The 16,759-nt window shown below is 43.6% G+C and overlaps 1 protein-coding gene across 7 annotated transcripts in view; it reads left to right on the forward strand.

Moving 5' to 3' along the window:
* The window catches only part of REEP1 (receptor accessory protein 1), a 62,552-nt gene that overhangs the window by 34,593 nt on the left and 11,200 nt on the right, over window positions 1-16,759 (forward strand). For 5 of the 7 annotated variants that reach the window (XM_030270514.4, XM_072927905.1, XM_072927907.1 and 2 more), the window contains exons 6-7: window positions 6,300-6,350; window positions 11,755-11,923. In XM_030270514.4, coding sequence (XP_030126374.2) covers window positions 6,300-6,350; window positions 11,755-11,923 — 220 coding nt within the window. The remainder of the gene's footprint in view (window positions 1-6,299; window positions 6,351-11,754; window positions 11,924-16,759) is intronic. The other 2 variants (XM_072927903.1, XM_072927904.1) reach the window with 1 other exon arrangement.

The following is a 16,759-nucleotide window of genomic DNA, read 5'->3' on the forward strand; positions in this document are numbered from 1 at the left end:
TTTAGGTCACAGTGAGGAACTATGTGTGAATCCCAAAGGAGTTCTGGCTCCTGTCTAGGTAGCCCCTGAATATGAGAAGCTCAACAGTAACCCAAACCCACACTGCCAACCTGTTCCTCCATCAGGACTGCAACAGTGTCTGCATCAGCTGTTCAACTGGAATGAACAGTCAGCACCACAGTTTTCCTTCCCACTGTTCCATTTTTCTGCTGTTTTTCTTAAGACTCTTCTCTGCCTTAAAATGTGGCTCCAGTGGCAGTGGGGAAAAGAGGGAAGAGTCTCCATGGTACAAGGAGACTGTTATTTTTCATAGTTAATGACACTCCTCTTTCAGGGGTGGAAGAAAACAACTCTGTGACTCGTGTGGTATTATTGCATTGCACATCTGCCAGCACAACTTGAGAGAAAACTGTTAAGATATTGCAACCTGTAAATGGGCCAGAAGAGTCTTACTTGCACACTACTTTGGGGAGGGAAAAATGATTTGTTAATAAGATAGAGAGGTTGTTATTGAATAGATTGATGGTTTGATTTTTACAACAAAGCAAGGACTGTTCAAGTATTTCCTTCAGCCTTGACATTAAAATTACTCTGCATGTATGAGGGAAAAATAGGACCCCTGGCTTCCTTCACTGCTTTGGCTTGTGGCCTCCAGCAAGTTGCTTGTTTCTGTGTGCCTCAGGGTGCAGATCCAACAGAGTGTGTGAGCCAATCTGACAGCTCTCCTTCTCCAAAATGGGGTAGTGCTCCAGCTCCCAGTGTGCACCAGCATTTTGGGCCTCCTCAGGTTATCTCTAATCTATCAGAAAGTTAATCCTGAAAGAAAAAGAAAGGGGTATTTTCGCAATCTGTGGTATTCATGATTCCGAGATTGTAGAAAGTCTCTGTCTTTCAGCCCCAATGCCAAAGAAGAAGTCATAATTGGTCTGTGCTATTTTCAAGGTTGTTTATTCTGTTTATCTCTAACATGTTCTGCTGCCCTGCCGCAGCTCTGTCCTGCAGGGCAGCGTGTGGGGCTCTGCCCTCAGTGGGATGTTACAAACATTAAATACCAGAAACTACCTGTGCTGGATTTACAATAACGTGCCAATATCTGTCACCTACGTTGAACAGTGTGTCCCCAGCCTAAACCAACAGAAAAATGCCAACACTGCAGTGAAACATGGAGGGCATGAAGAAGGAGAAAAAGGACAAGACACACCCAATTTCCTCCATTTGGACCCCTTATCTAGAATCCTAAAATTTTACTTTTGCACCCGTGCCACACTTAATTATTACTTATGTCAAACACTCAGAGCTTGTAATTCATCCTGTAAGATTGAAAACTCTTTTCCATGGACAGAGATCACAGACAGTGTCTCTCAGTGCTCTGTCCAGGGGGGTTCCTGACCCTTGCCATGCTCCCAGACCTTCCAGGGCAGCCAGAGGGAAGCTCTGGATTCCCACAGGGTATGTTCTTTTGAGCCCACAAACTTATCTCTGGTGGCTGAGCCAGCATAAGGAAAGGGATTGAACTGCAATGTGAGGAGCGTGGCCAGCAGAAAGGAAAGCAAGATCATCCCTTCTGGTCTTGGGAAGCAGACAGATTAGCTGTGCTGTTCATGGAAGTGCACACTAATCTGTTCCCAGTGTAATATCCAAGGATGGTTAAAGCACTTCTGTCCCTTGCCCTTCTGAGACAGAATGTGCCACTGTCCTGGCAGGGAAAGCTGCCTGGTGTGAATGACAGCCTGGTGTGCTGCAGTGCAGGAGTGCTGAGCTGGGCTTCCTCAGGTATTCAGGGTGTGATTGGGTGCTGTGGATGTGTCTCCATGCAGCCGTCCCTGCTGCTGAGGAGGGAGTTGTTTCCCAGAGAGGAGTGGTGCAACAGGCAGGGGTGAGAACTGTTTCTGTTGCCCTGGTTTTCAGCTGCTGTCACCTGCATGTCAACGCCCTTCCTTGCTCACTTGAGAAGGTATAACTGAGCCAGATTATCCTGTGTGAGAGAAGTTTAAATGACTAATTATCTGGAAAACACTTTAAGCAGACAGATGCCAGACCAGACTGCAGTGCTGTCCTTAGGGAGGAAGATCCCAGGGAAGGAGGAAAGAGAATTCTATTTCTAAGGCTTATCACGGCTTTTCTGATGCCAAGATTTAAGGGCATCCAGCTAGTCCGTGATAAGTGTTGAGTGTAGATGGGAAAGTGAGCCATTCATTTGGTTTCAGCATTTAAAGGATTGTGTTACAGTTGGAACCTATAGAGATGATGACTTATTCAGTAGCACTGTGCTCCTGCAGCTTCCATGGAAAACATGGCTTCTACCAGCAAGTGAATGTGAGAATTATTTACTGCTTCACTTGGATTACTGGGTGAGGAAAAGATGCTTTTGTATGCAGAAATGGGCCTTCAGGCTCTGCAAATCAACTTCACGTAGTGGCAATGCACACTGAGCTGCTGGGCTGTAAAGGGACTCTGTACAGATCTGTTTTCAGTAAATTAGCTGAAATCTATTGGCTTCTACACCTGGAGAACATGTCTCATGCTGTGCCCAGCCCTGTCCTCTCCGTTCAGTCTGAGCTGTGATCCATCATGGTCTTTTGTCTTTCATTATAAGATCTTTAGGTAAGGCCCATCTTTTAATTATTTTCATCCATCATATTTTTTTATCCATTCTTTTCGTCCATCATATGTTTTAATCCATCCTGTTTATCCATAATATTTTTATTCGTGCAGCACAATGCATCTGCCTCTCTGATTACCATTTGTGTGTGACAGGCTGCTGCTTATATATTTACTGCAGGCTAAGATGCTGCAAGCTGTGCACAGCCACGCCTTCCTTACCTCTAATCCCCTGTCCCTTTCCCTTTTTTATCTTAAATACTCTGTGGTTTCAGTTAGCCAACTGCAGGCTTGTCCTTGCCCCTCCTCCTGCTCCCTGCCCCTGCTCTGTTTTGTTTTGAAGCCACAGTTGTGCTAATGCTGGCACAAGCCTGTGCCAGTTCATTTTACAGGCTGAGGAGCTGCCAGTGTCCCAAGCACCCCGGGTCTGCCCAGCTGGCTCACTTGGGTGTTTTCTCTCTCTCTGGAGAGTCTATTTTTGATGCTCACTAGGCAAACAGAAAGTTGGATATCTGGTTTATTACCCCTGCTAGGTGCTCAACAGAGATCTTTTCCCTGCCCCTAGCAGCTCACATCCCCCACCAAGGAGCATAATCTCATTTGGGGCTCTAATCCCATCCTCATCACTTGGTGATTCTGTCACATGTGGTGACTTCAAGTGGGTCAGTCCTAAGTGGTAGGATTAAATGACCAGGCAGTAAATCTTAGTGTGTTTTCAATTAGTTCCAGCTAATTCAGCCATTTTCATTCCTGAAAATCCCTGACCACCACCATCTTTCCAGCTCAGCTTGCTGGAGAGAAAACAAGCTTGCATTTGGGTCACAGCAGAAGGGAGCAGCAGCAGCAGGGCTGTTCCAGCCCCAGTCACTTTGCCAAGCAGTGCATCCATCAGATGGATCCTGGGATTTTCACTGCCACCAGTCAGGTTTCAGTGTAAGCAGCTGGGACACACATGGCTGCAGCAAGGGGAGGCTCCAGTCCAGGCTTGGAAGCATCACCAGCCTTCTTCAGCACACTTGTGTATGTACTCCCTTGCTGTCACCACACTCCCAGCACTTATCCTTCACCTGTCACCCTGAGCCTGCTACCACCTGTTGCTTTGCCACGTCCCCAGTCCACAACTCCTCTTTCCCTACTTGCTTTCCCAAAAACCTGCCCAGCCCTGCCATTGCCTCCTGACTTTCTACAACCCACGCATCACCAATTTTACACTCTCCTCCAGCTCTCTCACTCTCTTCCAAGCTCCTGGGTTTCCCAGATTCTGTTTGGATGTATCCTTTATTCCCCACCCTGAATAAACCAATTCTGCCAAACAGACCCACATCTTTCCCCATCTGAATACAAATTGTGCTCCCAACCAACTTAACCATCCCCAAGCTGCAGACTGAACTCTGCTTTTCAAATGAGATTTGGAGAAAACATCCCATGCCAACAGATCAGTGTACTCCAGACATTTCTGCTGGTGCACCTTCCCCTGCCTTTCTGCTGCCCTTCTGTAGGTAAGGTGGCAGACCAGCTGCTGCTGTGCCCCCTTGCGTGCCGCTTTTGCACAGGGGAGTGGGGCACAGCACGGTGCTGGCAGTGGGTGCAGAGCCTTGGCAGGAGAAGGTAAATGAGGTGGAGGGAGCAGGCACACATGACTGGTGTCAGTGAAAAGCCCATTTGTGCCTAATAAGTCTGAGGAGCAGCCCAGGAGCCTCTCATGCGTGGGGAATGTGGCTCAGTCACTGCTCATATCACTCAAAGGAGCAGACAGGCAGGGGGGCTCGGGGTGTGCATCCACCTGCTGAACCAACCAGCCTCAGCAGCTCCCAAACCACCTCTCTGGGCTGGCATTTCTACTCTATCCATTTCTATTTCCAGCTTTGGGCTCACCTTCCCCTGGAGGGTTATAGCTTCATTACCTTAAGACCCTTTAGCCCAAGAAATTTATCAGGAAGTTTTTCAGTGCATTTGTTGTTTTTTAAACCAGGACACTGGGAGGGAAATGCTGGTGATGATTTAGGCTTTATCCTCCTTAGACAAACAGCATCTTTTAAGTCATTTCTAGTATCCAGCTGGTGTAGCCAGTGCAATTGCCTGAAAATCAATATTTAGATCCCTAATTTACCATGTGATTTTAGACCTATTTACTGTGGAAAGCAGGAGAAAAATACTCGTGTGGGAGAGACATGCTGCCTTTTGTGACATAACAGTGGAGAACTGCACTTCTACTTGAATTGGGAGAGGGGAGGCAGGGGTGGGGAGGATCCTTTCCCCTAAGATGCTTGATAAAGCCTCTTTGTAATGATTAGATCCCAATGCTCAGAGGGAGAGTGCTCCTTTGCTGAGCAAACATATGGGAGCAAGGTTCTGACCAATCTGCTTAGCACCACATCTGTGATGGCCACATCATGTGCCCTCATCAGTAACATGCCTAGAGCTGCAGAGGTCAGGAGTGATTTAGAGTTCACAGATTGAGAAGCCTTTGGGGACACTTTACTGTTATCTCAGGGGGACTGAACTTGTTGCTTTTGAAAGTAGTTTCTTTTAAAGGATCTCCATTTGGGATCCAAAATCAAAGATCTTGGAGCTATTTTATGCCAATAAAGAGGAACAACAAATGGTTTTCTTAAAATATATGGTAGTATGCCACTGATTACAGTACTTTGTGAAGTGTTCTTGTCATGTGTGATGCATCCTTTATTCAGAAGTCTTTAAGAATCTGTTTTTCACAAATCTATAGAATCCCAGTGCTGTTTGAGTTACAATCCAGGTAACTCTTTCTAGTTTCTCTTTCAAGCTGGCTGTTTGGTTGGTGTCTCCAACAAGCAAACAACACTCACTGAATGCACAGGACAGCAGAACCAAAAAATAAATTTATAGAGAGACTAGTGTGGGAGAAACAATAACAAAGAGTTCCCTGGAGGGGAAATTAACTGCACAAACAAAAAGGGTGGATGAAAATATGTTTCCACCATCAACATTAACGTCAGCTGGTTTCCCTTTGAGTTTTTATTACTGTCTGACATTTCCAAACAGGTAGCTCTTCCAGACTAGGCACGGCACACAGGCCCTGGCCATAAATAAGGATATTGCTTGTAGGATGTTTGTGTTGGTATGGTGGCAGAAGCAATTTACTGCTTCACTCATGCCTGTGCTCAGACCATAAAGCTGGTGGTTCTGCTCAGGGCCTGCCTGCAGCCAGACATGAAGAAACTTCTGTGTGCAAACTCTGCTCACTGCTGTGAGCATTTCCCCACTGTCACCCTACTGCTCAGGGGAACTGTCAGTCACCAGGACTAAAATGACTGCCACATGTCCCTCACATAATCCTGTGCCTAAATTAGTCATTAGGCCTGACACTGGGGATTTCTCCAGTGGGAAGCATCAATCAAGTGCAAGGAGTGGAATAGCAGCCCATTGTGTTTATAATTTGCTTTACTCTTTAAAAACACGTGTTAGGTGACACCTTGTCAGCTGGGGTGGTTATGGAGTGGTTTCTCCATCTCTCTGGGGAACCTGAGGAAGGGAGAACCTGTGTTCAGAGATGTAGTCCACAGGTGGGTGTCCCTGCTTTTTATGTGTATGTGAGTCCCTGCTCATGGTGCCCAGTGTCATGCTCACATCTCACCTCGATTTCTTATGCTTCAAATAGATCTTATTCTCAAAGCTTTTATGTTTGTTGCCACAATGGCTCTCTTTTTTCCCTTTGCTAGGTCTCTCAGCTACTCCATTTACACTTGTATTGGGACCAGAAAAAAGGGCAGGTAATCTGCTGAGTGCTTTTACTAACCCCTAACTAATATCTACTCCCTGTTAGACTTGTTGTTAGACTAGCTGTTAGACTAGTTTGGACTGTTTTCAGCTGAGACTGGTCTGAGGCCAAATGCTGTCTGCTCTGCTTCCAGTGGGTAGATCCTGCGTGCTGAGCTTTAAAAGCCTGTCCTTGATCTCATCAGCAAATTGCCTTCCAAGTCCTCTGCTGACAGTTGTAGAGATTCCAGCTCCAGGCAGGGAGCTTTTACATGGAACACTCATTTAACTGGGCTGATTGCTGCTGATTGCAGGGCCAAGCTGCTGTGTTTGCTGTTGTGTTCTCACTAATGGATGAAGGGAGCCTCTCTCCCTCTGCTGTGATCCCTGTGAGGATGGTTGGGGATGCAGTGGGGTTTTGAAGGATCTCTGACAGGTGTGGCTGGGGCAGTCCTGCTGACACCATGGCCACAGCATCCTGGGAACGTGCACTGCACCTTGCAGTGGGCACCGGCAGGATGGAGGCTGCAATGTGCATGCAGACATCTGTGGGGATGAACTGCTAACCACACTTACAGCAAAAAGAGAGGAGAACATTAACAGATTGAGGATTGTGCTGGAAGTGTGCTCAGTGTGACTTAGTGTTCCCTTGCTTGTCCATTAACTGCTGATCCTAAGAGGCAAAAGGCCAGGAGGGGCCATCCTGCATTAACACTGATTGTATTAAAAGCTTCTCTTTTGTGACTTGGCAGTTTTGGGTTCCGGATTTTTCATGCTGTGTCATAGTTTCCACAGCTGCAAAATGGAATTTGTAGGTATTAGAGGTGTTTTGAAGCCTAAATAATGTTTACAGAATTCTTTCATCTTTTCAGACTGAAGGAATGATAAAATCTAGACACTGTTATTTGTTTATATTTAGATCATATTCAATGGGGCTGTTATATAAATTGCAGACTTTTAAATTTTGTGCTTAATTTTATGTACTTTAGCTACCTACATACATGAAGTATTTATAATGAATAATCCAATTGACTATAAGCCCAGTTTTCCCCGGACTCCTAAATACATTTTCTTCTAAAAAGTTTTAGTTCAAATGGGAATGCAGAGACTGACTATGAAGTGGTAAAATAAATTAAGACAGTTCCAGCTCTGTCTGATAGAGTGCCTTTTACAGTGTTTGCCACAATGCAGATGTCAGGTTTTCGTATTTCTGATCCATCCAGGCAAATACTGGTTGCATTAGTGGTTGTGCTCTGGACCCAGAGAGGCTGATGTTTGTTTTTGGAGATGATGATGGTGATGTCTGCAACATGAGGAGGAAGGCAGTGTGCAGGTTGCTGGCTCTGGAAGCTCAGGGTTTTCATACTGTTTTGTCACAGTCTTTAAAGCAAAAAGGGGAGAATGTGCTAGATGTGGGTGAGGAAGGAATGTCTATATTACTGTCATTTTGACCAAATGAGGCAGATATACTTAAATTAGCTTTAGATTAATTACTATGCCCTGTGGATGGGAGCTTTAATTTCACTTAGAATCACAAATGAGCTTCTGCATCTTGTCTTGGTGGCCAATGCCCTCAAACTGTTGGTGCAGTCATGAATCTAAATAAGGTTGATACCAAGTGATAGCAGTGACTGTGCAGTGATATTACCATGTCTTTTTTAGTATTTGTCTTTTATCCTATTCAGTAGCACCGAGCCCTGGCTCTTCTCTGTAAAAAGAGAACTTGTGAGGTTGGTAGATCCTGGGGGTAAAATAGGCAAAGGAAGCCTGAAGAGCTCCAATTTCAGTTTGTGCTGTACCTTCACCTATGGGCAGGATGAGATGGACTTGGGGACAGATGCACTGTAGTGATCAGGGAACAGAGAGACACCTGTTCCCACCTGTAGCCCCCAAAACCTCACTGTCTATAAAATCAGAAGCGCCATGCCCATAGGGATGGTCCATATCTTAAGTGAAGATGGATGAGAAGTTGAGTCCAAGCAGGGAGTCTTGTGCCCAGGGAAGTTAAGGCTCAGTTTTCCAGCACCATTTCATGCTTGGGTCCTCTAAAGTCCCAAAACCACAGGTCCAACACTGCCAGCACAATCATCCTGGCAACTACTGGTGTTCAGTGAGGAGGAGAGAGAAGTGGTGTCATCCTTAGTCCCACAGTCCTCCCAGTCACAATTTTCAGAAGGCTTTGTAATAGCATTGGGCTGTTCCTCTGCTGACACAGTGAAATGGTGTTACCACAGCTACTGTCATGGTGTTACTGCTGTCACACTTATGGATAAAACTAACCCAGATCTGTGGGGATGCAAACATGCCTCTGGGCTGCAGCATAGGCATAGCTTCAGGAGCTGGATCCTGTCTCTGTGCTGAAATTCCTGGGATATCTCTCATGTCTCTAGCAGTAGGAAGAGCATCTGCATGATCATGGCCACAACAGTAAACAAAAATCCCCCCAAACAGCTGCTCTTCATCTTCCACATGATTGTTTTAACAAAACACAGCCCAAAACGTGTGCTGTGCTAAATTTATTCTATCAAGAAATAAAGTGATTAAGTTGTTATTTTCTTTTGCTAATAAAAGATAAGTCTTTTTGTGGAATAATAAATATTACATCTGGATAAAATCTTTATTTCTAAAACACAGCTCTGCAAACCCTCCCCATGCTGGCTTTTCAAATGTTTGCGATTTCAAATACACCAGCTGCTTATGTGGCAGGGAAATAAAAGCTGGTCAACAATATTTTCCATTTTACTCTGAAACCACCCCCATTCTGTGGTAATTTCTGTCACATTTCTATTTGGGGTCAAGTAAAATTGTGTAACTGGGAAAGAACTGTGAGTGTTACACTGTGTTCTAGGAGCAAATAAATCAAGTCTGTCCCTACAAAGGCCAAAGGTGCAAAAACTAGAAAGAAAAGAAATGGAACTCGTCAGGTTTTCACAGGTGTTCAGTGCCTTCACTCAACCCAGGCCTTTGCTGTTCTTGGCATTTCTGATATTCAGAAAAAATGTTTCATAGAATAGTAGGAACAGTAACAATAATATTTTGCTATTACCTGTTTTATAAACCATCTTTATTTTTGCTGTTAGAAACTCAGATTAAAGCAAAAATTAAGAAAAGGCAATTTTAGTTCTTTTTTTTTTTTCCTGGAGAAAATCAAAATTGTTTAGATCAGCTGCTTCAGTCTGTGCTCAAGGCTCTGTTGTAACAGATCCATAGATGACAGGCTCATATCAGGCCCCTGTTTCAAAGCTCTCCTGGGGCCTTTGATCATTCTCTGCTGCTATATCACAAGGTGCACTGCAAGAATATTAACACATCTTCTTCATTTTCAATGTGTTGGCGTCATCTTCCCTGCCAGCTTGGTCTGACACATGAATCTCATCTCTAACCTGTCTCATATCCATGTACATAAATTGCTGGCTGGAATGAAATGGAATTTGGGTTAGCTGGCTGAGCAGAGCAGCTGGGGGGAGGTGAAAAGCCTGAGCCCTGCTGACACTTGAGCTGGGTGTGAGGGAGGAATACAGCACTCAAGTTACAGTTCATCAGCTGCTAACCCTCTGGCTTTGCTGGCCAGTCATTCTGCAATAGCAAAATATTATTTAATAGTCAGATTGCTCTGACTAGAGATCAGCCTGTTGTAATCAGGCTGCAGGGTAGGATATCTTGGCTTTGAATCAGTCACTGAGAATAGGGTGTCTGTGCAGGAATTCAGTGCAGTTTCCAAAACCCATCCAGAGCTGCACTGAGCTCTGGGCAGCTGAGATCTCACTTGCTGGTGACTGCAAGGCAACTGCAGTTACCAGCCCAGTAACATTTGCAGAGTAAATGTGGCTTACACTGGCCCAAGAGGATTAACTGGAGATGCCTCTTGGAGTGAGAACATACCCCGAGAGTGGCTCAGCCACTAGCAAACTCACTTTGGCAGAAGTAGCCAAAATTCAGGCATAAACTCTTGTGCCAGGCTGGAGAATGTGAGGGCAGAGGTGAGAGTTTAGCAAAATATAAGTTCTAAGGACTCCACTGCCATGCATATAAAATTAGCAACATGTCTTGGTATATAAGCAAAGAAGCTTATTTAAAATTTAAAATGCTTTCAAGAGTAGAATAGACTAGTGGGAAAGAGCAAAGTAAGTCTGCTGCTTCTCTGTAACAGTCTGTAGGAAAGCTAAATGTGGAGTTGAGAAGGAAGTTTGAACTCATTTTTCTTGTATAGAAAACTTCAGGCTGGAAAGTTGGAGATTACTGGTCTGTCACTTTTCTTGAATGTAAAAAGTGCAGACTGTCACAGTGACTGTAGCTATCATCACCTAATGCCCTCTCTGCTTACACACTCTAAAAGTAAGGTTGCTTTATCTTTTTGTTAAACAGGACAATATTTACTGTCTGTTCTTTGCTTTTTTTTCTGATTTCATCTCAGTGAAAGTATCCATTGAATTTTTCCTAATTTACAGTTGCAAAAAGAATGCTAGAATCAGGTTCTGTGTATTTACTTCAGTATCTTTTTCAAGACTATGTGCTCTGAAATATCTTTCAGATCCTCCCCCCTCAGTAAAATGTTAACACATAAATAAAATTTATGTAATTTATATAATCAGTTATGCCATTTATATTCTGAATATCATTTGATGTAGCTTAAAGTCTGAATGTCACTTAATGTGGCTCAAAAATTCTATGATTCTGTATGTATTGAATTTGCTGGTATTCCTACTTTATGCTTGTGGTGTAGTATGAGGGTTACAGAATACTTACAGTCAACCTTTTGATGGGATGCAGTTTTAATGGAAAGTGTCACTTAACCAACCCATCCTTTACCGTTTAATTCCTTTCATCAAGGGATATCTTTGTTGTCAGATTGAAAACTAGTGTAAAAAGAAAGCAAAGTATTCCATTAGTTCATTTCTTCATTAAGCTGCATTAAAAAAGCATTGTTATATTTCTTGGAATCTAGCAATATCTTTTTATTAGTTTAAAATTTCAGATTTTCTGTGCTCTGGAAATGTTGTGTATTGCTAAGAGTGGCTGGGTGAATGTCATCATAGATGATTAACTTTAAAAGGGAGTTATTTTGATGCAGGCCATTTAATTGTGATTTTGAAGCCAAGCATCTGTTTGACTCATTCCTAATGAAGAAAAGTACCTACTAGAAAGACAAAGCAACATCCTGCTCCTTTACACATGGCCAAGGCTGCTCTGTGCTCAGATCACTGAATGAAGAATCAGGGATGTTTCCATAGAACCACTCCAAAAGGAAGAGCCAAGAGAGGGAATTATGCTTTTAGCAACACATTTTGTCATCTCTAGGTCACTAGACCACACAATTTTTTTTTTCTTCCTATTGTCCTGATGGATTTCAATGAGAGAGTAAAAAGTCTCAAAAATGTTGGCTCTAACTTTGTGTTATTTACTTGCTTGTCTAACTAGGGACAGGGAGCCCTGTCTGAGAGACTACGGAGCTTTAGCATGCAGGATCTCTCGACGATCCGTGGAGACAGCAGCAGCACTGTTCCTCCTTCGGTCACTGTACGAACAAGTAGCAAACAGAGCCACCCAAAACCATCCAGAAGTGCATCAGAAGGCACTGGCAGCTCAGGTAAGTGCCAGTGTTATTTTCAGTGTTGTGCTGTCTGGAATATCACACCGTTCAATGAAGTCATGCCCTTGGCAGGAGCAGAGGGAAATGGACACTGCAGGCAGCACATACCAGAATTCCCAGGACACAGACATGCTGTTGAGTCTCTTGGCACTTAGGAGAAAAAAACAGTATCATCATTTGATGGTTACTATTCCTGGCTGGTACCAAGGATGGGACTTGAGTGTTCAGAGAAGCCAGACTCAGTCTTCGCAACCTGAGCTGGAAAGTTGGGCTGGGGGCTGCAAACCATGCTGAAAAAACTGTGTCCTAAGGACAATGGTTTGTTTTGTAATTCTGAAATAACAAAGGGAAGGAAGAGCATGGTGTAAATAAGATCCATTCCTGATGATTCTGTTAAAAAATTTATTTCAAGCTTGGTTAAAGAAATCTTTTTGAGTCCAAATCCAAAACTTTTAATTGGAGATAGCTTTGCAGATTAGATCTCAAAAATTGAGACATGGAGGGTTATCCCAAGCAGGTGGCTCCAGATGGTTTCTGGGATTCCCACACACCATAAAAGATCACTCAACTCCAGTGCTGTGATGAGAAGCCATGGAAAGTTGCAGGCGTGTTGCACTTGGTAACTTGTGAAACATATGCTGGCAAGTCAGAAATTCAGCAGTTTCAACTTGTGTATGTTGAGGTCTGTGCAAACACTTGCAGTGTTTCAAGCCTGGGTAGTTGCTACCCCTTCTAATTTGCTTCAGTTTTGGAATGGTATTAGAAATGTCATGTTTTACCCTTCCTAGGGAGTATCCTTCAAGCCTTTGACACATTCTGTGAATCAGACTTCTCCTTTTTTAAAATATTATCTCTTGAATACATTTTCTTTATGGGTAAACTGAAATACTGGTGCACATGGTTTTATTCTCATCTTTAGATAAGGTCTTGTGTACACTTCTCTTGAAGTAATCAATCTGAAAATAAAGTGTTCACACACGGAATATAAAAGTCCTTAAAAAAGCCACATATTTAGACAAAACTAAATAATGACATCAACAAACCATAACTTAGTTGTCTTAATTCCACATTGAGTAGAGCAGCCTTTGTAGTTTTGGTCTTGAGACAGTGAAGTCAGCTCACCTAGCCACAAACCCCTTTCTCAAGACACAAGAGTTTTTTATTTTGGTCTGGTTTTGTATCCATATCTATTCTCTCAGAATGAATCTCTGAAAAACTGTTCATAAACCTTTTGAACTCAGACTAAGTGATTATCACAAATTTTGGATTTCAAGTAATTTGAGATTATGGGTTTAAATTTTTTTAATGGAAACTGCACAAATTTGCAAAATATTTCAAGACCTCTATCTGTCCCATCTCACTTGGTGATTTCATTGAGGTGCCTAATTCTCCACCTGCAGAGAATACAAACAGACTCCTCTTGCAGGTGGTGGGAGACTCCAGCCACGAGCTTTGCTCTCACTTTTGATCACATGGAGTGAAAGATACAGTTCTGCTCTCTCCAGTCCTTGTGCTATTTCATGTGGGCTCCATTTTGTGTGTCGTCAGAATGTCTGGGGGGGAGAATTCAGCTGGGGTGTGTGTGTGTGTGTGTGTGTGTGTGTGTGTGTGTGTGTAAGACTGTGATGTGTCAACCAAACTGTGTCACATCCTGAGGGCCATTCTGGTGAGATGACACTGTTCTAGGCACACAAAGCCCAGACATAGTCCCATCATTCCACCTTTCATATTTGTTTAGTTGAAGAGCTGGACATAAGCAAGGGATAGACAGAATTTTCCTCTGCCCATTAGCGTGCTATATATATGTGTAATGTATGCATATGTGAGAATGTGCATGAGCAGTCAGTACAGAGCAGCAGACACACAGCCCTTTCTCCTGTCTCAAAGCCCTCAGATGACATAAATGTCCTTGTCAGATGTCCCCACTGCCTCACAGAAACATTGAACACTTTTTTTTACCTGCTTTAGAAATAGTGGGACATAGTCAATGTGACATCAGATGGAGTCATCAAAAATGACCCAGACTATGTGTTGCATGAGGATGTTCACATTTTAAATAGACAACTTGTGAATTACAGAACCTGTGTGGTACTTCTATTTTCCTAAAGCTCTATCACCTCTTACATCAGCCACCTGTCACCCAAAGCAGACTTAAAGTAGATAATTTTGGTTTGATATTTTTTTTTCTTTTTAGAGGTATTTCCCTCTCTTTTTTCCTTCCATTCTAGGCCCACTGCAAATCCACAAATTACATTAACAACATTAAAAAAAAAACCAACAAGAGAAGGAAACATCTTACCCTTTCTTTCTGTAAATGCTTCATTCCCAGTGTTCTAAGAGAAACCTTGAAACAGGAGGATAATGATTCCCAAAACAAACCCTAAAGTTTTATATAATTCAAAGGAGGCTTATGTTGATTGTCCTTGACTGCTGTCAGGTAGAATTGTGCCTGCTTCTTGATCTCTTTGTGACCACACTAATTAATGGGATTAGCTGAGGGCTGGACTTAAAGGTTATGCTCCCAGGGAAAAACACAGAGCCATGTTCTCACCTGGTGTGTTTTCTTTGACAACACAGCAGAGCTCAGTTTCTGAGGGATAATAGCCTTGCTATTTTAGAATTTTAGATTAAGCACTCAGGAAAGAAACACACACCAAAACCATCATCCCTTTTTGATGAGAGCTCTGAAACCCATATGGTTAGAATTAAGGTATAGCTGGAACAATGATGTCTGAATGCAAAAATGCATGTTAACTAAATTAGCCAGTGAAAGCTAAACCCCTGTGATCACACAGGACCTGTTGTGGAGGATGCTGAGAGCTGACCCCACTAGAGAGAAGAGAGGGTTCTTTAGGTTGAGCTTAGAGTTGTTTATATGGGCCCCATTCCCTGAGCAGTGGACACAGCCAGACCTGGTGTGGAACTTGGTGTTGCTGCTTCTCATCCTGTTACGTGACTGTTGTGTTTAAGAGCAGATATGATATCTGAAATAGAGTGTTTTGGAAAGACAGGGGGATAGGGAGAGGTCTATTGTCTAAAATTTGTGCTAAAATTCAGATTTGCTGGTATTAAACCCCCCCTGTGAGCACCAGCAGTGGTTCAGGTTCTGGTTTCACAACCCTTGGGCATGTTTCCAAGCCCACTGAAGCGTGAGAAAAGCCTCTCCCGACACCAGTGGGCTGTGTCTGTGGCCAAAAGCTGGCTGTAGGACCAGGCTACACAAACTCAGCCTGTTTTGTTTCCACTGGTGTTATTTTTGTGATGTGAATGGTGCTGTTTAGATGGATTTGTGATTCTTTGAATCCCCTCTTGACACAAAGTACTGAGTGAAGAGTTTGCCATTTTGTAACAACAATGCAGATACAGCAATGAGGTTTTTTTTGCCTGCTGAAGGGTGTCTTATGAGGCCAAGAAATAGAACAAGCAAGAGACAAGGGAAATTGCTCCTTTTTCTCTACCGTTTTCTATTTTTTGCCCCTTCTACCTTTTGCTGTCTTTGCTGCCTTCCAGTGGTGCCTGTCCATTGTGCAGCTGTGCTGTGAGGATGGTGCTGCAGGAGTGGGACTGCTCAGCTCACAGTGGGCTCTTGGGGTGCTCACACACACAAGGACCCTTCTCCTCCTCCTCACACCCAGACAAAAGCCACACCCAGATGACAAGAAGAGGCAGAGGCTGCCTTTGGCATGATCTGTGGGTGGCTGCTGACCCCACAAACAGCACATCCCACCAGGCACCAGCCCCAGGGAAACATGCACACCTTCCTTTGATGGGGCACCAAGGACACATTATGAGCCCCTCCTTCCATATACCAGGCCCACCACCTCTTCATCTGGTTTTTCACTTCACTCTTGGTTCAGCATCTCCCAGTTTATTTCCTGGCACCCAGATGATGGACTGTGACATTTTACTTCGGGGTCTGTACCAACCTGTGCCCTTTCCACAGGCAGAACTGCCTCTTTCCTTTGGGAACTGTAAATGTCATGTGGCTGTGCATTGTTATGGAAAACTGTAAATTCCAGAACAATATTTCCAAATATTTTTCAAGGGAATCCTGTTGTTCTGGCAAATGTCCAGTAACAATCCACATACAGACTTGTCTTTATTAACAGGAGCTTTTGCACTTCTAAACCTTATAGTATTACCTTGATTTGTGTTCCATCACAGGACAGTCAGTGTCCAGAGCTGATGCTGCCTGGGGCAGAGGATCACAAACAATGCAGCCACCCTCTATATTGCCCAAACCCAGTATTCTTTCTGCTTAAGCTTGTCCCAGGCTAAGATCATTCTATCTGGAATGGTTTCAAAGCAGAAATGAACAGTGTGCTTTCTGATACTCTCCATTCCTTTGAGCAGGAGAGAATCAAAGCTGTTTTTTTGGTCTTGTGCTGAAGGACCAAAAGCTTTGCAGTTCAGAACAAAGGTGGGGGAACATCAAGAGTCAGGATATGTTTGGGTATTCAGCCCCCATCAACCAGAAAGTTGTGTGAGAACAACCCAGATATATGTTGTCTGAACTCCCAGAGAGTAAACTGTCATAAAACTGTGCTCAGCTTCCTTCTGTGTGAAATCAGAGGCTGAACCCACAGCAGATTTCTTGAGGAAGCCCATAGTTTCACAGCAGCATTCAACCAGTGAGAGTCAGCAGACCCACTAGAAGGGTGTAATTCATCTGCTTGCCTCTGGCCCATCTGTTTTTTCCTTTGGATACATTTAAATCTTATTTTTACATGCTGACCCCAGTCAAGGAATTGGTTCAAGTTTAATCCTATCCCTTGCTTCCAGGTAGAGAGCAGCAGCACAGACATCAGCAATGGGACAAGGAAGGTGGAGGCC

Source organism: Taeniopygia guttata, chromosome 4, assembly GCF_048771995.1.
Source record: "Taeniopygia guttata chromosome 4, bTaeGut7.mat, whole genome shotgun sequence".
NCBI lineage: Eukaryota > Metazoa > Chordata > Aves > Passeriformes > Estrildidae > Taeniopygia > Taeniopygia guttata.